This window comes from Camelina sativa, chromosome 2 (assembly GCF_030686135.1).
Source record: "Camelina sativa cultivar CO46 ecotype springtype chromosome 2, ASM3068613v1".
In the NCBI taxonomy this organism is placed as follows: domain Eukaryota; kingdom Viridiplantae; phylum Streptophyta; class Magnoliopsida; order Brassicales; family Brassicaceae; genus Camelina; species Camelina sativa.
This window is the reverse complement of record NC_141881.1, coordinates 15,459,337-15,482,558: the sequence shown is the minus strand read 5'-3', so window position 1 is coordinate 15,482,558 and position 23,222 is coordinate 15,459,337. Positions and strand designations below refer to the sequence as shown.

At 36.6% G+C, this 23,222-nt stretch overlaps 7 protein-coding genes and 1 pseudogene across 7 annotated transcripts; 5 read left to right on the top strand and 3 right to left on the bottom strand.

Annotated features, from left to right (window-relative positions):
• Positions 1-56: 56 nt before the first annotated feature.
• LOC104717747 (uncharacterized) lies at positions 57-3,105 on the bottom strand. Its single transcript, XM_010435374.3, has 8 exons — positions 2,802-3,105; positions 2,071-2,196; positions 1,794-1,892; positions 1,544-1,686; positions 1,337-1,445; positions 1,115-1,222; positions 877-1,017; positions 57-613 (listed from the first exon to the last, which is right to left on the bottom strand). Exons 1-8 carry the CDS (start codon positions 2,871-2,873, stop codon positions 245-247), a joined length of 1,167 nt encoding a protein of 388 aa, XP_010433676.2. The 5' UTR covers positions 2,874-3,105; the 3' UTR covers positions 57-244.
• Positions 3,106-3,545: 440 nt separating this feature from the next.
• Positions 3,546-3,755, top strand: LOC104748483 (putative RING-H2 finger protein ATL19). Its single transcript, XM_019229807.2, has one exon. The coding sequence runs from the start codon at positions 3,546-3,548 to the stop codon at positions 3,753-3,755; it is 210 nt and encodes a 69-aa protein (XP_019085352.2).
• Positions 3,756-8,433: 4,678 nt separating this feature from the next.
• LOC104748488 (uncharacterized) lies at positions 8,434-9,069 on the top strand. Its single transcript, XM_010470123.1, has one exon. It carries the CDS (start codon positions 8,434-8,436, stop codon positions 9,067-9,069), a length of 636 nt encoding a protein of 211 aa, XP_010468425.1.
• Positions 9,070-9,573: 504 nt separating this feature from the next.
• Positions 9,574-10,212, top strand: LOC104717756 (uncharacterized; annotated as a pseudogene).
• Positions 10,213-10,424: 212 nt separating this feature from the next.
• LOC147948670 (uncharacterized) lies at positions 10,425-12,522 on the bottom strand. Its single transcript, XM_087483480.1, has 2 exons — positions 10,761-12,522; positions 10,425-10,680 (listed from the first exon to the last, which is right to left on the bottom strand). The coding sequence occupies exon 1, from the start codon at positions 12,248-12,250 to the stop codon at positions 10,787-10,789; it is 1,464 nt and encodes a 487-aa protein (XP_087339606.1). The 5' UTR covers positions 12,251-12,522; the 3' UTR covers positions 10,425-10,680; positions 10,761-10,786.
• A 132-nt stretch (positions 12,523-12,654) lies between these two features.
• On the bottom strand, positions 12,655-14,773 carry LOC104717774 (putative transferase At4g12130, mitochondrial). The gene is made up of 6 exons (XM_010435404.3): positions 14,148-14,773; positions 13,764-13,990; positions 13,577-13,675; positions 13,325-13,483; positions 12,982-13,237; positions 12,655-12,895 (listed from the first exon to the last, which is right to left on the bottom strand). Exons 1-5 carry the CDS (start codon positions 14,600-14,602, stop codon positions 13,026-13,028), a joined length of 1,152 nt encoding a protein of 383 aa, XP_010433706.2. The 5' UTR covers positions 14,603-14,773; the 3' UTR covers positions 12,655-12,895; positions 12,982-13,025.
• A 2,658-nt stretch (positions 14,774-17,431) lies between these two features.
• Positions 17,432-20,002, top strand: LOC104748496 (putative two-component response regulator ARR20). The gene is made up of 5 exons (XM_010470131.3): positions 17,432-17,758; positions 18,300-18,452; positions 18,558-18,920; positions 19,015-19,103; positions 19,226-20,002. Exons 1-5 carry the CDS (start codon positions 17,548-17,550, stop codon positions 19,808-19,810), a joined length of 1,401 nt encoding a protein of 466 aa, XP_010468433.3. The 5' UTR covers positions 17,432-17,547; the 3' UTR covers positions 19,811-20,002.
• A 1,321-nt stretch (positions 20,003-21,323) lies between these two features.
• On the top strand, positions 21,324-23,217 carry LOC104717785 (ankyrin repeat-containing protein BDA1-like). The gene is made up of 2 exons (XM_010435414.2): positions 21,324-21,668; positions 22,026-23,217. The coding sequence occupies exons 1-2, from the start codon at positions 21,356-21,358 to the stop codon at positions 23,069-23,071; spliced, it is 1,359 nt and encodes a 452-aa protein (XP_010433716.2). The 5' UTR covers positions 21,324-21,355; the 3' UTR covers positions 23,072-23,217.
• The last annotated feature ends 5 nt before the right edge of the window (positions 23,218-23,222 follow it).

The window sequence follows — 23,222 nt, the reverse complement described above, 5'->3', positions numbered from 1 at the left end:
GAGGTCAAGTTACCTTCCGAACTTCATTAACACTAGATTCCTCTAAAACATTTGTATAACAGCAAAAACAAACCACATTTTTTTCTTTTCTTCCGAAAGTGTAATAACTTGAAACATACAAAGAACTCTTGCTTTGTCTGTCAAACTTACACAAAAGTCAAGAGATACCAAAACAGATCAAGAAACACAAAAGTAAAAAAAGATTTAAACAGCAAAAGAGGGTAATAATAAATAATAAAGAACACTAAACCGATTGTCTGGAGATGAAACCACCGTGAACCAAAACCAATGTACAGTAACACAACGTGAAAAGCAGACATGACCGATAAACTTCACCAGCGAGTTGTGCTAATATGATGGTGTCTATTGATGAACTTTGCAACTGAATGGTGTCTGTGGGTAAAGGCGGATCATTTGAGCTTCCGGAACTTTCTGGAAATGTTGGTGATTGATCTGAAGATGAGCTTCCGGAGCCTTGAGGCATATTGTTGTTACGGTCGTCCTTCTCCTCATCCTTGCTCTGGCTGCTACTGTCTGTGCCATCTGCGCCGTCTTTTGAAATGGTATTAACCACCTCGGGCCGTGGTTCTACTTTTACCCGCCTCAGGTGCAGCTACACACACAGTGTATATGAATATAATGTTTTAATGCAGTAACATAATGTTCCTTTACCAAGCAATAAAACCGGTTTGATTGGAAAAAAAAAAAAAGTCCTTCCAATGGTGCGAAACCTAAAATATAGGTAAGAGAAATTTGAAGTTTCTTTAGAAGATCATAACTTCTTGCAAAGACCTAAAAAGTATAACAATTCAGCTGCAGATACTTTGTAATATGTTATACTAAAAATTGGGCTGTAGATACTGAGTATATATGTACCTGTAGATGCAAATTGACTTCGTCGGGCCGTGATAGGAACGGGAAATCTCCTCCAGTCTTTAAGTAAGCTCTCCTTGCTTCGGGATACCTCTCTGTAAGTTCATCTTTAAGATGTTGTGGTATTGCGCAGTAATCATTCGTCTGATTTTAGAAGACAAAACAGCATCGTTAGATGACACAAAACACTAACGTGCATTGATAATACCAAAAGTCCAAGATAGAGTTACTCAAAACCTACATCCATTATAGTGATGGCCGAATCAGAGAGTAGTAGAGATCCCACGGAAGCAGCATCCACTGTTAAGGTTAACCGGGCAGCCAAATCATCTTTTGACAATGTCTCAACCTAAATCAGAGCAAACCAAAAGTAACTAGGATAAGTTAATCTCAGAAACCTTCTTCACATGTTGTTTAAATCTGTTCAAGAAAATATCGAAGAGAAACTTTTCAGGGGAGCCACCTGAGAAACAGCAAAGTCCACAGAGTCAGCGATAAAGGGTTCGTGAGGTCCATCACGTATTCCTGTTAAGACGTATCGTTTCAACAAAAAAGAAGGAGTCCAACTAACACTGCACAGTGGATCCAAAAAATGTTGAGAGTCAGTACAAATCCTCAGGCACAAACAAGAAAAGTAAAAATGGAGCTATTATATAAGAGAGAGACATACAAAGGAGCCCATGGCATTGCAGCAGCAAATGTGCGAGTATCCAAATATGTATTCGATAGAACCAATGATTTAACCCTTCTTGGACGGTGGTGAGCAAAGAGCTGTGCTAAGAAGCCTCCAAGGGAGGTACCATAGAGATGAACCTGTTAAAAACGGTCAAGTACAATCACTTGCAATGCATATATCTTTCTGCATCAGTAAAACGAATTAGAGACATAGATGGTGATATGTAACTTAAAAGAGATCTTACGTGATGAACATCAATGGTGTCCAAGAATTTCTCAAATGCTTGAATCCACTCATGATAACTCCAAACCCGTGGTATGTCAACTGAAATTACCCGATAACCCTGGAGTTGCAAATTTAACAACATTCAAGAAAACAAATTCAACATTTTAGGAGATATATAGTCAGTCTCCAAGGACACAGCAACACAAAAGCATCGTAGTAACACAAATGTATAAAGCTACATGAAAATCAAAAAGATTGTTTCCAGAGACAAGTTCAAAGACTACAAGTTGGCATACCTTCATAGAGAGTGCCATAATCTGTTTATAATAAACATCTGCAGTACCAGCAATTCCAGGAATACATATGAGCGGAGGAACAGTCTTTGGACCAAAGTCATAGTAACGCCATTGCTTAGTCCCAATCTGCAGTCAAGAAATACATGTACACAGATTAACAAAATACATGTACCCCGATAAAACAACACATTTATAGAGCTATGTTAATACCTGCTTTGATAAATAACCTTTACTTATAGAACAAGAATCTCAAAAAACATTCCTTTTACTTTTACACAATGAGAGTGATAAATTAGCAGCTCTGACAATATAAGATGCAAGGCTAGGCTACTCATAGATCAAAATCAAAGGCAACCACCCCAGAGATCAAAACGGAGAGTTAGAACTTAAACTAAAAGACCAACACAAGTTGTTGCATTTTAGAATTAATCAACTTAAGTAACATCATAAGCCAAATCCAAATCTATTCTCATAAACCCAAGAAAAAAAGGGTTCAATCGAAAATCTCAAAGCATAATTTTTTAAAACCCAAATCATGTGAATTTCAGCTACTCACATAAACCCATATACGATTGAACTACTCACAACAAGAATTCTCCTCAGATTAGCATCAAATGATTAAAACCCATAAGCGAATAATCAAAAATTAACATACTTTTTTTTTTTATCAAAACCTCAAGAAGCGTAAATCAAAAGTCAAAGAAAGAGAGAGGAGGAAGAAGGAAGCTTACGGGAATCTTGTGAAGAGGAACCTGAGATTTGAAGTAGACGTAATCTCCGGGCGTCGAAGAGACGCCTTTCATGGCCGATCGGAGATTTTCAACATCCGATACTCCTCCAATCGAATCGAATCGATCAAATCAAATAAATCTCAAATTAAAATTTACGATTTTTAATTTTCTTCTTTTCCTCTGATTTTTTTTGAGAGAAAGATTTAACGGCGAGATAACAGAGTCTCCGCCGTTAGTGTAGCAGTCATTCTCAGTTTTTGCCAACAACATATGTAATTGTTGTCATCATGACTCATCTTCTCACATGTTTTAATTATTTTTTGGTTATTTATTCCTAACGAGAAATACAATTTAAAAAAAATAGTAAAAAAAATTCAAAGAAGCTGAACATAAATTCAATCCGTCAAAACCCATCATTCCACCTGGAATTAGCATTGGCTTCAATAAGCCGACCCAAAAATTCCAAACAATTTAAAAGGAAACTTTTTTGGTGAGAAGAAAAACAAAAGGAAATATATGACACGCTTATATGTAACCAACCCTAAAGCGTCACAATTAATTCTCTTCTCTCAGTCAGACTTTGCTCTCATTACCATCGCCAAGTCTTCTTTCCGTATGTGAATCTCATCTCCATTGTCGACTCGCTAGCTACCAATTGTTGTGACGACAGAGATGTCAACGGCTGTAATCAACTTAGGTTTTGGACGCGACGGCTGTGTTATGAACTCCGAGAGATCATTGAGGATGATTCTACTAGGAAAGATAAAACCAGAGGTGTTGAAGAACTTGAACATGGAAACAGATTCGTGTTCCATCTGTCTTGAGAATCTCTCCGCTCCGAAACCTTGCGACTTCATGACACGCATGATTTGTTCCCATGTATTTCACGGTTGGTGTCTCTTCGAGTGGCTCAAGCGTAAACACACTTGTCCGTTGTGTCGGACTGTGCTCTAGGCTCGATAATTGGAACGAAGGATTATTGCACAACTTGGGTCAGAGATTATTGCACAAAGGATTGTTATTTTTTAGGGATTTTTTTTTAATGTAATTTTGTTATTAGGGTTTCCAATCGTAGTAATTAGAGATTCTAATTTTCTGTCACACACTCTGAAAGTGTATTAAATTGAATATGTTCTTTTTAGGGTTTTTAAATCAGTTTGTAATATCATAAGCTACATATACATAGCTATTATTAAACTCTCTAAGTAAAATTGTTAAGATTGATTTTTCAAAATTGTGATATTCGTAGTGTAGAGCTACAAATTAGTAAAGCTTTTGCTAGTCTCCAATTATGATTAGGAAATATTGACACCGACCTAAAAAAACTTCTTGGTGACACAAAACTATAAGGAAATCAGAATCTGATCCCACTTATGACCCTCGTATACGCTTATATATATATGCTCTTACTACGAGATACCCTAAGGCTTCACAACTTCTCTTTTTTTCTTAATTGCTCCCATTACAGCTTGCGACCCGACTAAGTCCTCTTCTGTTTTGTGAATCTCTCTTTTGATAATCCTGTTTCAAACATGAATGGTCCCATTCCCGAACCCGTAGTGGACATTCAGGTCCAAGTAAGAAGACTCTCTCCATCAGAAGAATATACAAACTCAGGCCGCTTCAGCATCAATACCATAAACAAAGAGATCCGTAGTAAACCTAACCACAGGCGATCAAACCCTAACGTCAGAGCCATATTCATATCATTCCACCAATTTCAGTCTTCCTAGTTTTAGTCACCACGACATCCAATCAACTCTCCAAAATCTACTCCATAGCGAAGAACATTGGTTGTGCGATCGCTTAGTCCCAAAGATCTCAACGACTGCTATCAACTCAGGTTTTGGGGACAATGACATTGAATTGACCGTGCACGTCACTGTTACTTACCAGCGGGAGTCGGTCGAGGTTATATAAAAGAAACCAACAAACGTATAGTTTTCTCCCATAACTTATTCATCTATTTCACACTCCTAAATTTCTTTATATATATATATATATATATATATATATATAATTTTGTTTTATTTTAAACCATTAATTTCTCATATATTTCTCATATCCTATTGCTACACTTCACATATATTTTTTAATTGAATCTTTTATGGCATAACTTATCATCTAATTCATACTCCTAAATTTCAAACTTTTTTGTTTAAGTTTATTTAAAGCCATTAATTTTAATCCCATATTTCTCTAATCATATTGCAATACTTAACATATATTTTGAAATTGAATTTCTTATAGAATTGTTTTGCTAAAGAAACTATATATTTACTATCACATAACTTATTCATCTAATTCATACTCCTAAATTTCACATAAACCCATTAGTTTTTTTTTGTCAACCATTACCCTACGACAGGCAGACCCATTAGTTTTTAAAGTTTTTGTTTTAATTCCAAAAGTCATATTTTCTTATCCTATATTGCTATACATTTTTTATCGACAATCAATTATTTTATCACAAGACCAATATGACTGACTATTCTCACTTTGTAAAGATCACCGTTATAGATAGAAGTTCTGGAATTGTATTTATGTATATATATATATATATATATATATATATTGTGGAGTTAGTAATTAGATGCTTTAAATATATATATATATAAATATATGTATATTTCTATATACATATATGTAATATGTATATTCTGTTATTTGAAAAATTATTTCATCACAATTTCAAAAAATTATGTTTTGCTCAATTTTTGCTTAATTTTTTCTTTCTTTTTGAATATTTTGTTTTCAAAACTATGCATGGGTCGTTATCTAAAAAACACATTTTCAAATTTCGAGTCCTTAATTAACTTCACTTTTAAAACAATATTTAGTCTTATAGTCGTCTCAAGAGCAACAACCATATTTACAAAATACTAATAATTTCAAGAATATAAGATTTCTAAGATTTCTAAGATCTCTGTTATTCCCTATTTTAACAGATGCTTCTCCTTTTTGGCTTTTTCGTAAGTCTGTTCCTTAGATGGACAATGGCTTTTGTAGTGGCCATCTTCCCCACAAATCCAGCAAACCCCTCCCGTTTTTTCGGATTTTGATCAAGGATTCTGATCTTCCATATACTGTAATAACCTCTCCTATTAAGCTTTTGTACTTCAAACATCTCAAAAGACATGTTGAGAGAGTCTTTCTTTAGTTTCCGTCTCACAGTCAGTTCGTCGAACACCTTGTGTGCACAGAGAACTCTAAAACCCTAAGAGATTTTCTAACGCTTCTCTCATGAGCTAAAAAGCTAAAACGTACAAAGGGGTCTCTTCTATATGGAGGATTTAACGGCGTTAACAAGAAAACAAACGGAAAAGTGTCAGGGCCGTCTCTGTTTTCCGTTCTTAATGAAATTACTGTAATGCCACAGGAAGAGACAAAACAGTTAACCAAAACCTAACCGGAATTGAACCAAGCTCATTGGAACAGAATCATACCGTAACTCAGAACCAAACTTGAAACTTTGATTTATTTACGCTATTTTAGAAGTTTAACATTTACCAAGTTTTATCTACAAAAAAAAGACTCCTGATTGATTCTGTTGGAATCACTCAGCCGGCCAGTTCCACCATGTTGGTCTGATTGCCTCGACCTTCACGTCCTCTGAGTCCTTTACTATTAATTCAGCTGACGGTTTAAAGGCTTCTTCTACCCTCATTACACCCATTCCCCGGCTACCTAAAGCTGTTGGTAAACGGCTCGATCTCGATGATTGGAACAAGGGATATAAACTAGGGTTTTATGTACTGATTGTAAAACTTGGGTCACACGCTCTCTTTTTTTTTAGGGGAATTTATGTAATTTCGTTTTTTTTTTTTCAGTTTCAAATCGAAGTTAGAAATTCTAATTTTGGGTCACACTTTCTGTGGCTACCGCAAGGAATGTAATTTGTTTTTTTGTAAGGGTTTTAAATCAATTAAGGAGAGGTTTAAAATCTTTTAGTAACATGTCAGGAAACACATGTCATACAACTTCAAGCTTTCAGATTGCTACAGACAGCCCTTACTTCTAATCACACAAAACTCCAAACTATATTGGTTTTGTGTATGCAACTCGTAAAGTCTTAACCAATAACCAAGACCATTCACAATAAAATCTCTAAGTACAAGTTAAGAGTGGTCGTTTTCGAAATCATGATTACTATATGCAGCTTCTTAAATGTGATATATTTGTTCACCTGCCTCAACAGACCCCCTTGGAGAAAATATACAGATTTCCATATCTTTGTTCAAGTACATGTAATCTGCATTTACTTCTTCTGGTGGAAAGAGCAACCATTCTCCGAATATTTTGTATCTGCAACTTACCGTTCATCCTTTTATGATCAGCCCAAACAGCGAGATTCAATCCTCTTTGCGCAAGAACATCCGGCGGTACAATAGTAGCACCAATCTCTTTGAAACTGTCCCAGAATAAATCTCTGGACATGTCCACAACCCCTGTGGCTAGCCCACTATTCGTTTCCTTGGTAAGTTGTGTCCTGGCAAGTGACCACAGCGGTTTCCTTAGCATTCTCAAGAGTCCTATCCGTTTGAATCCAACCCGAATATATATAATAGAATGTGAACTCTTGTACGCCATATCCTTTTTGTTCCATGATTTTAAGCTGTACAATTTGTGGCTTGAATCTTTGCAAGTTCCTGCTCTTGAACATGAATCTAAAGAGTAGCCTTAGTGGACGTTTTTCATGATACACTTGATCATCTTCTATAAAACAATCATCTTTGATCATATACCAAATTCTTGAAAACTTGTTCTTCTCCATTTGAAAATCCACGCTTTCAAATGTCTCTTTCTCTTCTTGGTTTTCAAACTTTTCTGTCTGTGGAGACAATTGCCTGAAGATTTGGTAGGCAGAACAATTAGTTGTCAAATTCTGAAACATCTCACCATCACCTTTAAACCGAAGCCATGGTGATGTTTTCCTGAAATCATTTGCTAGCTACTTCTAAGTCTGAAGCTTGTTGATGACACGATTTCTTCACACAAACAGCTTCCTCTTTCTGAATCAATTGCTTCTCTTCAGAGGAGTCATTCTCCTTCTTATAGCTGAATCTGACTCTTGTATTGAATCTTTTACCAAAACCACTTCATAATCAGCACCTGATTAACTCTGGTACCTGATTAACTGGATCTTGTCATCTTTGATCTTGAAGAGCTTGAAGACTCTTCTTCTTACGCAAATCTATCTATGTGCTGTGTGCACTCTATTTCTGGGATTTGATTCGCGTTTGGAGGTTGGATCGTTTTTTTAATTTTCACTTGTTTAGTTAACTAGTCTTTCAGGTGTTCGACGAAATATCCCAACGAAAGTTTATACTTATATATATAAATAACTTAATTTAAGCCTAAAATAAAATAATCTTACTAAAGGGTCCATGCCTAATACTACATGAAGTTTATGAACTCATTTATTTGTTTAAAATACCTACATGAACTAATTAAACGTGGCCGACATCAAAAATTGATCGGATCACCGAAAAAGGAAAAGGTTACCTTATATATATATCTTCACTACGTAACCCTAGCTTCACAATTCTCTTCTCTCTCAACTTGCTCTCATTACGATTAAATTGCGACTTCTTCTTCTGTTTCTGAATCTCTTCTGTTTTCGTTACAAAACATGAATGGTCCCGTTGTTCCCGAACTGAAATTTCGATCCAGCAAACTCTATCCATCACCATCACAAGTAAACTCAGTCCTCATCAACATCGACACCATACACGAAGTGATCTCCGTAAACCCAACGACAGGCAACAGAACCAGATGGTCCATTCCGATGTTACGACCTTTTCTCGTCGATATCAATCTCCGTAGTTGTAGTCCCCACTACATCCGGAGGCTTCTCCACGATAGATTCGTTAGCTACCCTCCTCAGATTTGTTTCTGCAATGCCTTAGCCTCAGATATCTCAGATCTTGCTATCAAGTTTGGTTTTGGCCACAACGGCTTTACCCTCACCATGAATTTCACGCTTACTTACAAGAGCACCGTCCGTGTTCGTAACGACGACGGATTATTGGGGATGGTGGTTCGACTAGGGATGATGAAAGCAGAGGATTTGATGAGTTTGAACATGAAAACAGAGCCTTGTTCCATCTGTCTCGAGAGTCTAGTCTCCGGTTCGAAACCTACCGAAGTAACACGCATGACGACTTGTTCCCATGTCTTCCACAATCACTGTCTCTTGGAGTGGCTCAAGCGTAAAAACACTTGTCCGTTGTGTCGAACTGTGCTCTACGCTCGCTCTAGTTTTTAGGGCTTTTTTTTAATGTAATTTTGTTATTAAGGTTTCCAATCGTAGTAATTAGAGATTCTAATTTTGTGTCACACGCTCTAAAAGTTTATGAAATTGAATGTGTTCCTTTTAGGGTTTTAACATCAGTTTGTAATATCATAAGCTACATATACATAGCTATTATTAAACTCTCTAAGTAAAATTGTTTAGATTGGCTTTTCAAAATTGTAGTGTAGAGCTACAAATTAGTAAAGCTTTTGCTAGTCTCCAATTATGATTAGGAAATATTGACACCGACCTAAAAAAAAGAAAAGGAAACTTCTTGGTGACACAAAACTATAAGGAAATTAGAATCTGATCCCACTTATGACCCTCGTATACGCTTATATATATATGCTCTTACTACGAGATACCCTAAGGCTTCACAACTTCTCTTTTTTTCTTAATTGCTCCCATTACAGCTTGCGACCCGACTAAGTCCTCTTCTGTTTTGTGAATCTCTCTTTTGATAATCCTGTTTCAAACATGAATGGTCCCATTCCCGAACCCGTAGTGGACATTCAGGTCCAAGTAAGAAGACTCTCTCCATCAGAAGAATATACAAACTCAGGCCGCTTCAGCATCAATACCATAAACAAAGAGATCCGTAGTAAACCTAACCACAGGCGATCAAACCCTAACGTCAGAGCCATATTCATATCATTCCACCAATTTCAGTCTTCCTAGTTTTAGTCACCACGACATCCAATCATCACTCTAAAATCTACTCCATAGCGAAGAACATTGGTTGTGCGATCGCTTAGTCCCAAAGATCTCAACGGCTGCCATCAACTCAGGTTTTGGGGACAATGACATTGAATTGACCGTGCTCGTCACAGTTACTTACCAGCGGGAGTCCGTCGAAGTTATTCCTCAGTCGGACGCGAGAGAACATTGAATGTATTGAGGAGGCTGGTTCTACAAGGGAGGATTGAAGCAGATGAACTGAAGAGTTTGAACATGGAAACAGAGTCTTGTTCCATCTGTCTCAAGAGTCTAGTCTCCAGTTCGAAAATACTCACTCGCATGGTTTGTTCCCATGTTTTCCACAATAGCTGTCTCTTGGAGTGGCTCGTCCGCAAAAACACTTGCCCTTTGTGTCGGACTGTGCTCTACAATCGGTGATTGGAACAGGAATGAAATCAGGGTTTCATCTACTTCATTGCATAACTTGTGTCACACGCACACTCTATTTTAATTATTTTTTGTTATTTAGTTTTAAATGTTTCCAATCGAAGTTGGAAAACTCTAATTTTGTGTCACACGATCTGTGCCTAGTGCAACAACAAAAGTGAATTCAATTTTGTTTTGTTTTTAGGTTCTTAAATCAGTTCAAGGGGAGGTTTGAAATTTTACTAAAATCATCACTAATGTTTACATGCAACTCGTAAAGTCTCAACTAATATCCAAATCTTTCACATCAAGCTGTTGCTGAAATTAAAACACTCTTAAGTAATACTGTTAAGATTGGTTTATCGTAATCACAGTAAAACTGTTTAGATTGGTTTATCGCAATCGTGTGATTACTACGCTCCAATCTCCATAAAAGGTAGTTGTTTCCATGTTTTTTCTCATCTGTCTCCACTTAAAACACTGCGAAACAAATCAGTAGAGCCACAAATTAGTATATTTTTGCCAGTCACCAATCAAAGTTAGGAATTATTGACACTTACAGAGAGACAATGGCGTAGAAAGGTTCCTACTGTGCTCTGTTATTCCCTCTTGTAGCAGATGCTTCTCCGTTTTCGTAAGTCTGTTCCTTAGATGGACACTGGCTTTTGTAGTGGCCATCTTCCCCACAAATCCAGCAACCCCCTCTCGTTCCTTTGGATTTTGACCTGTCCCTATCACTAGCATTTCGATCTCTACTAACAGATCTGCCTCTCACACGAAATCTTTCTGCAGTGCTTTTACACTCTTTGTAAACAGAACCGAAGTCCAACTCTTTGGATAGTACAGCACAAATCACATATTCAAGTGTAAGGCTTGTTCTACCATATGTTAGCACATCTCTAAGGTTATCAAATCGCTTTGGTAAAGAAACCAACAAACGTATAGCTTGGTCTTCATCAGATATAGAAACCTCAGCATTACTTAGATCATCAACTAACCTCTCAAACTCATCAATGTTTTCCTCAACAGACAAGCTTTCGTTCATCCTAAAACTATACAGCTTATATCGTAGGTAAGTCCTGGTAGTCGAAGATGTAGTAATATAGAGTTTGTCTAGAACTTGAATCATACCAGCAGCTGAGTCCTCCTTCATAATTTTCTTTCGCAGGTCCTGGTCTTTTATGCTCTGAATAATCATGCTCCTTGCCTTTCTCTTCTTATCTTCTAGATCTACTAGACTCGAAGCTACAAAAAGGCTCTTACCTTCATCTGTTCCAGCAGATTTGTTTCCATCTTCCTCAATCTTTAAAGCTTCCATCAAATCAAGAATCTCAAAATGAGCAAGGATCCTTGTCTTCCATAAAATGTAATCACCTCTCCCATCAAACTTTTCTACTTCAATCCTTGTTCTTGACCTCTCTCTAAACCTGTTTTTATACCCTCTATAACTTCCACCTAGCTCCATCTCTTTGGACAGTGCAGCATCAATGACTTCCTCTAACGTTATGCTTGTTCTATCATACGTAAACATATCTCTAACCTCATCAAACTGCTCTGGCAAAGATATCAACAAAAATATAGCTTGGTCTTCATCAGACATTTCTACTTTAGCATTACGTAGTTCATCAATCAACCTCTGAAACTCATCAACGTTGTCCATAACAGACTTGGTTTCATTCATCCTAAAGCTATGCAACTTCTGTCTCAAGTAATACCTTCTTGCTAAAGAACTAGTCATGTAGTATTTGTCAAGAGCCTTTAACATACCAGAAGCTGTTTCTTGCTTCATAATCTTTCGCAAAGCCTTATCTCCAACGCTGAGGATGATCATGCTCCTTGCCTTTCTGTTCTTCTCTTCAAGACCTGGACTCAAATTCGCAGAAAGCTTCTCATCTTCAGCTATTTTAACATACTTGTTTCCATCCTCTTCCTCAATCTTTAATGCTTCCTTCAATCCATGAATACCAAGATGAGCAAGGATTCTAATCTTCCATATAGTGTAGTAACCTCTGCTATTAAGCTTTTGTTCTTCGAACATCTCAAAAGACATGTTGATAAGAGTCTTTTCTTAGTTTCTGTCTCACAGAGTCAATTCGTCGAACACCTTGTGTGCACAGAGAACTCGAAAACCCTAAGAGATTTTTCCAATGCTTCTCTCATGAGCTAAAAAAGCTAAAACGTACACAGGTCTCTTATATACGGAGAATTTAACGGCGTTACAAGGAAACAAACGGAAAAGAGTACGGCGGATTCCGTATCAGCCAGAGCCGTCTCTGCTGGAAAACTAACGACGACTCTGTCGAATAGACAAAACCGTTAACCAAAGCTTAACCGGAATTGAACCAAGCTTATTTGAACAAAATCATACCATAAATCAGAACCAAAGTTGAAATTTTGATTTAATTCAGCTATTTAGAAGTTTATCAGTTACCAAATTTTATCTACAAAAAAAAAAAACTCAATAACTTGAAATTTGATTAAGAGGACACAAACAAAACTTGTAGTAATTAGTACAAAATTATCCGGCGGCTAAAACTCGCCGGAAAGTTTCAACCTTTATTAAGTTAACACAGTGGAAAACAATGAAAGCTACGAACTTGATGCCGCCATAACAATAAACAAAGACACCTTCCCCATCAAGAATACCTCGTCGGAAAGTATTCAACTTTATTTGTTTTAAACTGCAAAAAATAATCTAACAAAAGAAACAAACTTACATTTACTCAGAAGGATCATTCAATTCTTCAACTTTATCAAGTAAAATCACAAAAAAAAATGTACCTTTTAAGTAGTTACCACTACGCTGCAGCAACTCCTGATTGATTCTATTGGAACCACTCAGTCGGCCACCATGTTGGTCTGATTGCCTCGACCTTCACGTCCTCTGAGTCCTTTAATTCAGCTGATGGTTTAAAGGCTTCTTCTACCCTCATTACACCCATTCCCCGGCTACCCAAAGCTGTTGATACCGTTCCCATTTTCTTGCCGGTTCCTGACTCAACTACTTCAGCTCCAGCTGCTATTTTCTGGTTTAACTCTGCAGATTTAAACGGAGTTAAGAACGAAACTTGGTTTCTTGATCATAAGATGCAAGAAAATTCGATGGAACTAACTTCAGTTTTACCTTTTCCATTGCTATCAATGAATCGTAATGGGATTAACCGTTTGCGGATGACACCACGGTGATGAGTACGAGCTATAAGCTCTTGACCAACATAGCAGCCTTTGTCAAAACTTATCGCATTAAGACCAACAAAATTATATTCAAGCGGTATTGCTTCTCCTGTAAAAAACCGCAAAGAAAACATATTCTAAATACACAGAGAAGAAGAATAAAGATCAGTGAGTTTAAAAAAAGATAACAAACAGATCATACCTTTGGGGATTTCAGCTGATCCTTCAGCAACTCCATGCTCTAATCTCCACAAAAGGTAATTGCTTTCATCAGTTTCTTTATCTGCCTCAACTAAAGGCGCTGTAAGAACAAACAAAAAGAGTTGGTGAACATATTGGAAGAAGCTTAAGAACTAAAAAAGCTTCTATTCTGATTTAAGAAAACTCACGAGTTGCATCAGAAGGAAAGATGCTTCTGTAACCAAGACACTCCAACCTCGGATCCTTATACCATTGCCATCCATACTTATTACCACTAGCTGTAGACTCACCAGCTCGATCAACACCACCTCCCCAACCAACAGATGAAGATCCAGAAAGACCCGTACCGTAACGCTGCCAACATGAAAATTCCTCTGCAACGTTTTCAATATCCACTTTGGACCTCAACCTATATCTATCAACAACATTCAGCAACACACAAATCAGAACTAACATTAACAAGAAAGTGAATCTTTCTCCTAAGCATTCAATAAACCCAAATTTTCAAGGACATCGCTAAAAATGGGATCCAAAATGACCTAATTTTTCAAATTTCTCCATAAAAAGCTTACTTTTTGAGTGTTTCAAGCAGTTCATCAAGGACATCAACATCAACATCAGCAAACAACTCAACGGACCCATCACGACCCGAATCAGACCCGGGTCCTGAGCCAGTCCGATCAAGCTTCTCCTCGGGTCTCGAAGGGCTATACAAGAAAAAATCGTACAGAAACCTTCCTTGAGGAGTTAGCAGCGCAGCGTACATCGGCGGAGTCGTAACGGAAGCAATGTTCGGCGTAGGAACCGCCGAGTTTTTCTCGCCGGACGAATCACCGAACCTCCGTACATCGTTGGTTAACAAACCCTGAAGAAACTTAACCGTATCCGGTCCGCTAAACCGGACAACGGAACGTGATTTAAGACGAGATGCCATCGGACCGGCATCTTCTAGACCGCTGTGTAGATTCCGGCGATAAATCGCGGTGGATTTCGTGATTTCACGGCGGAAAATGAATCGGAACATCATATTTTGTGAAACGGCTCCGTTAGTTTTGTTCTTCGTGTATCTTGGTGTCTCTGTGGTTAGTTCTGTTAAACCATTGTCGTAGAAGGAAGCTTTGGAACAAAGCCACGTGATCGAACACGTGTCTGTGGAAACGGTCTTTGGTTTTTGACACGTGTAACAAAAGTAGGGGAGTTGTGCGGTTGTCTAGGAAGTAAAAATGGATAATAATATATGGACCTTCAAATCTGGCCTATTTGAAGTATATAAAGCCCACGCAAGTAACCCAAAATAGTTTTGTACATTTTATTTAAAAAAACTTTTTTCATCAAGTGCAACGAATGTTTAAGAATTTTGGGAGTTAAATTAATTTAGTCTGATATAAAGCTAACTTACTGAAGTGAGTACCGCAATGCTAACCACGTTGCCACACATCCTGCATAGCTTCCGTTGCGGTTTTCTATTGACGCTTATGCAAATCGTAGTGTGTGAAACAATGGCTAGGCTAAAGTACACATTTTAAAATTCGGAAAAACACACATTTACGTATTACTTGAACCAGAGACCAACTCCATTACAATTACTAAATTATATAACAGTTGTAATAGTATTATGTGGAATACAAACGATTTCGTTTTTTGGTTAATGGTTACTATTTTCTATTCCAATTCTAAGACATTTTCTGTCTAAATCTATTTATATAAATGTTTTTTTCATTTTATTCGTTTGAACATTGTTTGGACTTTGAGAATGAAAAGCCATATATGTTTTCGAAATAAAAATATTTAAAAAGGGAAAAAAAATCTCAAAGATAGATTATTAATATGGGACAATAACCTCTAATTCTTTATAAGAAAGATGGAAATAACACAAACTTCCACTAGAGATCGTGGTGAAGAAAGAATATATTTTTGGCAAAAGTCCAGAGATCGTGGTTCGAGTGGCTATTGAGACAATATCATATAATATGTTCTAGTTTTGTGAGTCTGAAGGATGTACGGATTTCGCCTCAAAACTAAGAAAAGATAACCAAAAATATGAATTCTACAAGATGCGGCAAAACTCATCGGTCGTTGTCACGGCGGTTTTTATTAAAATTGTTTTAAAACGATAATTTTATTTAAAAAATGATTTATTTGTTTTATTAATTAGTATATGGATTAATAGAATATAAGTAGCTTATTATAGTGAAAATTAGTCTATCTTATAAAGCACAAGCACCATATGTGACACATTATCAAATACCATTTCTTTTTAAATAAATAAAATATTATATTTTCAAAACTTAAAAAAAAAATCAAATACACGTACGCTTCTAAAATTTATAAATCACATTAAAAACATTATGTGTAATTTTAATTCTTCAATTTGTCCATCCTATATTACTTCTTTTTTTTTTTGTAGTTCTTAGATATTAGCTATGATTTTCAGATTTAATAAATGATTAATTTATCACACTTTAACTATAAATAAACTATTTGCATGCTACTAATTGTATCAAATTATCAATTTGTCAGTTTCCAACACTTTTTCTAATTGGTTAAAATAAATAAAAACTAAACCAGATTTACTAAAATTTTGATTAGTAAAAAATAATTTATTAAATTTCCAAAGACTTAACATTATAGTTTCACTGCTTTCTGAAAACCTTGTTTTGAATCTCATCAGCCCACTTCTCAACCTGTATGTATATTTTCGCACTTTCTTGTTTCTCAAGAAACCTTCTGGTTATCCTTGTCTTTCATAATTCGGTCTGCGGCTCATCACATCAGGGCTCGATATCGGTCCATCATCATCAGGGGGCTCGTGAGTGACTAAGCCAATCAAGCAAACTAATGGGCCAGGCTCAAGTACTGGTTTAAATGGCTGGACGTAAAAACACGAAAGTCGAAACAGAGTTAAAGAAGAAGAAGAAGAAGAAGAAGAAGAAAAAATATTTATGTTTGTTGACGAGATCGATGTTATACAATAAACCTAGAGAGTATGCAACAACAATCGTATCAAATCAGATCCCTTGCAAAGAAGAAACCAATGTCTCTGTATCAATATAGAGAGAAGCCAAAAACAACATTCAATCGTTTTGTAGTGACCAGATCTAGCAGACCCTGAAGTTTTAAGTAACCTTTTCAGGTCATAAAGCAGAGAAACAAAGACTAAAATATCTTCAAGATTCCTCATATATACTCTACTATGAATTCCAAGAAACATGAGCTTCCATTAACCTTAAACAGCTCGTTACTAACTCTGTCTTCTAAGTTCTAACAGGGGATAAACAACTTACCAGACAAGATCCGACTACTGTATTCTGTTTGCAGATAAAGCTCACAAGAATATGGTCAGTTGGTCGCCCCTCTGAAACACACAACCATGAAACTTATTTATTCTTCTTAATTATGCGAAAGTTTCTCCAAAACAAAAGAGTGAAACATTTGATTTACAGTAAACAAGATTGGAGCTTTGTTTCAAACATAAAGATCGAGCTCAAGTTGTTCAAAGTGTGCTCTTCCCAAGTCCAGAGTTGTTGAGTTTCTCATGACATGCTACCACATAAAGAAACAATGCATATATCGGCCACGATCTTGCCTCTCCCTTAGCAATGTATTGTAAGTCGCTGCAGCATCTCTGTAATAACCCATAGACAAATATTCCAAAACCAACGGCAGCATCTCTGTAACCAATACTCTCTCTTGTTTCTTTAATTTTTGTTTTTTAGTACGATAGTTTTTGTTAGACACTTTTTTGCGGTTGTTTTTTAATTAAAAAAAAATATGGATAATTATTATAAGAAAAAAGGAAGCCTATAAGCTAATAATTAATAGCAGTATATATACTTTCCAATACTCAACTTTTGATACGACATAGTTTTCCGCAGCTCCTAAAAACTCTCTCTCTTTCTCATCCTTCTTCAATTCAATCTCTTCCTTTTTCCTTGCAATTCAAGCATCCATAGTTAAGATTTGTTATCTTTAATGTCGAACATACTCGATGAGAACTCTCACCACTTGCGAAAAGAAGTATCAGCTTGTGATGATGAAACTGAATTCCCTATCATCAACGAAGACGAATTAGACGAAGACGAAGAGTTCGCGACGACGAGTATTAGGATTCTTTTGGTCGATACAGATTCTAATTCTCTACTCCTCATGAAGACTCTCATGGCACAGTACTACTCGTCTCAAGGTACGTATCTAGTTTAGATTGAACTAGGGTTTCTTATTATGTTTCTTTGACGAATTAGGGTTGGAGTTAGGGTTTTTAATCCAAAATAAAAAATTACTTGAACATAGAAAATCTGAATCTTAAGTGAAAATAATTCAAACTTAAACTAGGATTTTTTTCAATCGATCAAAACAAATATCATACTTAAACATTGTACCTTAATTAGCTCTCTAAGCTTTAATATGAACCAAAAAAAAAAAAAGAACAAGACGCCATAAATTAAAAGTATGTTTTCCACTAAGAAGAGTTGAGGATACCAATGCTATAAATCCGTCGAAGCTAAATATGCCCAAGTGAATCAGGTCACAAAAAGGTCTTTTATCTTAATTTCATACATATATACATTAATTTTTTATTCATGATAGGTATGTAAATTCCTCCTTAAGTTGCGGTAAACTAATTAGTAAAAACAAAAGATTGCGGTAGATTTTAGCATTTATTCACTTTTATGAATAGAAGAAAAAAAATTAACAATATAGCCGTCTTTAATTTCGTGTTGCAGTAACGATATATGAGAACGGAGAAGAGGCCATGGATTTCTTGATGAAGAGTAAGCATGAGATCGATCTCGTAATTTGGAATTTCAATATGCCTGATATCAGTGGACTCGACGCTCTCAATACCATTGGTAAACAGATGGATTTACCCGTAGTAAGTAAGTATATACAACTATACCATTATTTATTTTCTCGATAATATTATAACGTAGTAATTGGAAAATCATTTCTAATCTTTCTATATGTGAATTATTTGTGTCAAGTCATGTCTCACGAACAGGATAAAGAAACGGTGATGAAATCGATCAAGAACGGCGCGTGTGACTTTCTTGTGAAGCCGATGAGCAAAGAGGTCGTTGCAGTTCTATGGCAACATGTTTTTCGCAAGAGGATGATGTCAAAATCTGGTTTAGATCAACCGGGTGAATTAGATACGGTTGAGTCAGATTCGTACGAATTCGACGATTTAAAGGAAGACGACATCTATCGTAGCAACGGAGAAGGCTCAAGAAACACTTCCGATCAAAAAGAAGACAAGTCTACGTCCAAGAAACCGCGGATGTCGTGGACTGCTGAACTTCACCAGAAGTTTGAAGCAGCTGTCGAAAAAATCAGCAGGGTTGGGAGTAAGTAATCACACACTACATAATCTTTGCATATCCATAAAAAAACTTATTGATTACAATATAAAGATATGGTCTTACCTTTTGCATTTGGCAGCGCCTTATCCGAAAGAGATTCTCAAATGCATGCAAGAAGAAATGAATGTCCAGGGGCTCACTAGAAACAACGTAGCCAGTCATCTTCAGGTAATCAGAATCATCTTTATTAATTAATTCCACTTATGTTGTTTTTTTTTTGACTGGTTTCTTCGGAGACAAGAAACCATGCATTAATTAGGGCTGATAATTTACAACTATTGCGATGGCAGAAGTATCGTCACAGTTCCAACAAAAAGACATGCAGTCCTCAAGAGACAGGCCAAGAAGATTTTGACTGGCCTAACGCTGGGCAAGATCCCCCTCTCACAGCTTCTAATCCACTCCTAAGCTCAAACGTCAATCTCCAAACTACACCACCGTTTTGTATGGCCGATCAAGGTGCGCCTAGAACGTCACATTTCATGAACGATCAAGCCGCGGTGAACGCCCCATATGCATACCCGCCGAAGAACAACTTTATCATGGCAAACCATGTGACGACTTACATTCCGCAACCACCACAATTCCATCATCCTCTAAATTTACCCTCCATGCTACCCAAGCAAGAACTTGGACACGTGTCGTCGTCAGCCATAGATAATTCAGATCTGCTCATCTATAAGTCAACTTTACCTTTCGGTTACGGCGAGTGTTTCCCACATGCAGGATTCAACAACAACAACAACAATCCTGATCCTTTCCCACCTTCAGGATTCAACAACATGAACAACAACAACAATCGTGAACCTTTCCCACCTCCAGGATTCAACAACAATTTCGAATCAGATTGGTCGAAACTGAATTCTCATGTCTAAGGTGATCGATCATAGCATTTTCATTAATTTTATTTTTGGTCTCATACGTAGAGGATCTTTTATTATATTCCACAAAAGCGAATAGCAATACCTCGTTGCGATTTGCGTTTGGATCATAAGCAGTACTTTTTTTTTTCTTTTTTACTTTGGTCGAACCTATAAGTTAGTAGTGAATGATCTATATATATTATTTATTTGATGATTGGGCAATCTCAATAGCAACATTACTAAGCAAAATAGTTATTTTATACTGTCAACGCAAACACCATAAGCAGAAGTAAAGCATACACTGATACACGTATATGTTTGCGTTTGACGTACGTTTGCTTATATAATTAGCATATAAGTTTTGTTTGAAGTGATTAAGATTTTGAATTTACTTTTTTTTTAATTCATAATTAAATGCAAACGAACGAGGTCAAATTAGGCTCATTTATTTTATTTGCAGTAGGGGATTGGATTATAAAGTAATAGATCGAGTCATATCCATACTTAATTATGTAATTTCAAAAGAAAACCTTTCTTATTGATCAATCACTTTCTGAATTCCTCTAGTATTTATCTTCTATTGGCTTATCATATCACTATATCAGATTGTTAGGATACAAACAATGTCCCACATCTGAAGATTAGAAAATAAGTTTCTAATATATAAGCCAAGACCAACTCTAATTAGTATGAGGCCTTTTGGGAAAGAGCCCAATAAGAAATCCGTGAGGGCTTTGCCATCTGGGCCCAAAGCGGACAATATCATACTAATAGGGCCTAGGTCGAAAAGTGGACCTAGGGGAGTGGGTGTGGGCTCTGTGTTTGGTGTGGGGGATACCAACTCTAATTAGTACGAGGCCTTTTGGGAAGGAGCCCAATAAAAAATCTGTGAAGGCTTTGTCATGTGAACGCAAAGCGGACAATATCATACTAATATGGGAGTTGGCTTGGACTTGGAAAGCCCAACACAGATCATGTACCTTAAACTCATGGGTCAATTCATATCATTTACCTTGTTCGCCGATGATAATCCATATATTAAACAAGTAATCTAAGCTTTTCAATTCACATTTCTCAAATGGATCCAGGATTGATCAGCGGTGCGCAAATCGGAAGCATAGATTATTTGTATAAACAACGGATCCATCTGCTAAAGAAGGTGTGAAGAGAATTTTTGAAAAAAGTCATCACATATCCAGATATAATATCAAAAAATGTTTATAAGATAACCTTTTAAAAATTTGTAAAATGTTTGGATTATTTTATTTGCCACAAAGTACAAGTGAGGAGGTTGGATTGTAAAATCTTTGGATAGAGTCATTTTTCAAGCGAAGACTTTTTTTTAAACAAAAGATGTGTCATTTTCTGAGTTCTTTTAGTGTCTATATACCATTGGTTTAGCCAAGCAAACATCAAATGCTTACCTTAAACTAATGATGGGTTGTCAAGTTCACATGATATAATAATGATGGGTCAAGTACTCAAGTTCAACGATCCAAAGATAAAACAAGTAACGTAATTTTTAGATTGAGTAGAAACATAATACACACTTATCAAATGAATCCAAGATTGATCACTGCCGCTCAAATCGGAAGCATAGATGACTTGTATACCCTAATTCACGAGGATCCGTACGTTCTTGAAGCCATTGATGTCGTACCATTCATCAACACTCCTCTTCATGTAGCTTCTGCTTATGGGAACCTTGCGTTTGCTATGGAGATGATGAATCTTAAGCCCTCATTTGCTAGAAAACTTAACACATATGGGTTGAGTCCGTTGCACCTTGCTATAGAGAAAGGCCAAACTCGGTTAACTCTCGGTTTACTCAAACTGGATCCGGACCTAGTTTGTCTTCGAGGAAATGAAGGTATATACTCAAACTCTTCCATTTTATTTCGTAATCTTCGGTAGGAAATCTAATGTATTTTTGGTGTATACACCTCTTTTTTTTCCCTTACATTAAGAAGTTCTTTTGTGATTCCACCATAGTTTAAGTATCGACCACATGACCAATCTAAGATTATTGTTTCGTATGTTCTAATTTGCGGAGTTTTCTTTTCTAGTAGGCCAAAAACCTTATGTGTTTGATCCGGTTAGTAACCCAATGGACTAAATTAATAAAATCTCTCTCTAGAGATAATTAAACACGTATGTGGTTGTTTTGTTGTTTGATTGTTTTCCATTTGGTGTGCGTGTGAGCGGTTATGTTATAATTTGATAACAGGTACGACGCCATTTCATATGTTAGTAAGAAGAGGAGAAATTGACCTTATGACAGAGTTCCTTTTAGCTTGTCCCGGTTGCGTTAGAGATGTGAATGTGAACGGTGAGACGGCTCTACACATTGCTGTTTTGAACGAAAGATACGAAGAGCTTGAAGTACTTGTTGGATGGGTGCAAAGACTGCGTCATATGGATGCTAAATCACTAGAGACGCAAGTGTTGAACAGACGTGATGGAAACGGTAACACGGCCTTGCACATAGCAACATATCAAAAGAACATCAAGGCAATAAAACTTTTGCTAGGCTCTCCAGCGGTTAACCGAAACATCCATAACCGGATTGGTTTAACCGCTCTAGATATCTTGCAAAACCAGAGACATAATAATAATAGGACTAGAGAAATCCAAGAAACTATTCGTAAGTCAGGAGGCAAAAGCGCAAACTCTCTACCAAAATCCAAGAAAGTGTCAGAAATATTGAGATCACCGATTAGTTTCAAGGAGCATTTGTTCACACACGCAGCTCGATACAGGAATCAAATATCAGATGCATCACGTAGTGCTCTTCTAGTGATAGCCGCGCTGATAATAACAACTACTTATATGATAGCTCTTCAACCACCAGGTGGTGTTTACCAAAGCAATGCTGAGGAAGGTAGTAGTACTAAAAGTAACAAGAGTGTTGGTACGGTTGTGATGAACGAGAGTTATTTCTATGTGCTAAGGGTTGTGAATAGCATGGCTTTCGAAGGAGCGTTTTTAATGGTGTTTTACTTTTTACCAGCTGGAGAAGAATATATATGGGCGTTTATATGGATAATGGTGCCTCTCCATGTCTCTTACTTAGTCTCAATGGCTGTGATATCACCAGATAAAATGTGGTATTTACCTATCAGTGTAGGTTGGGTTATGATCGTTGTTGTTGTTAACATGGTTGTGTATTTCTTGCGGTGGAAGCTGTCGTCTAAGAAAGAAAAACCTGAATTGATCAGAAGCGAATTGATTCTTGAAGGCTTGACAACTCTAGATCAAGCTAAAGGAGTGTAGTCAATGTGAGTCGTGAGTTGTGTATGTTTGGTTATGTTATGTGGGATCCTATGTTATGTAGTGGCTTACTTTTCATATTTAATACAAACTTTGATGGTTGTTCTGTAATTTTCGTCATAATAAAATAATACACAAATTCGTCCCTATATTA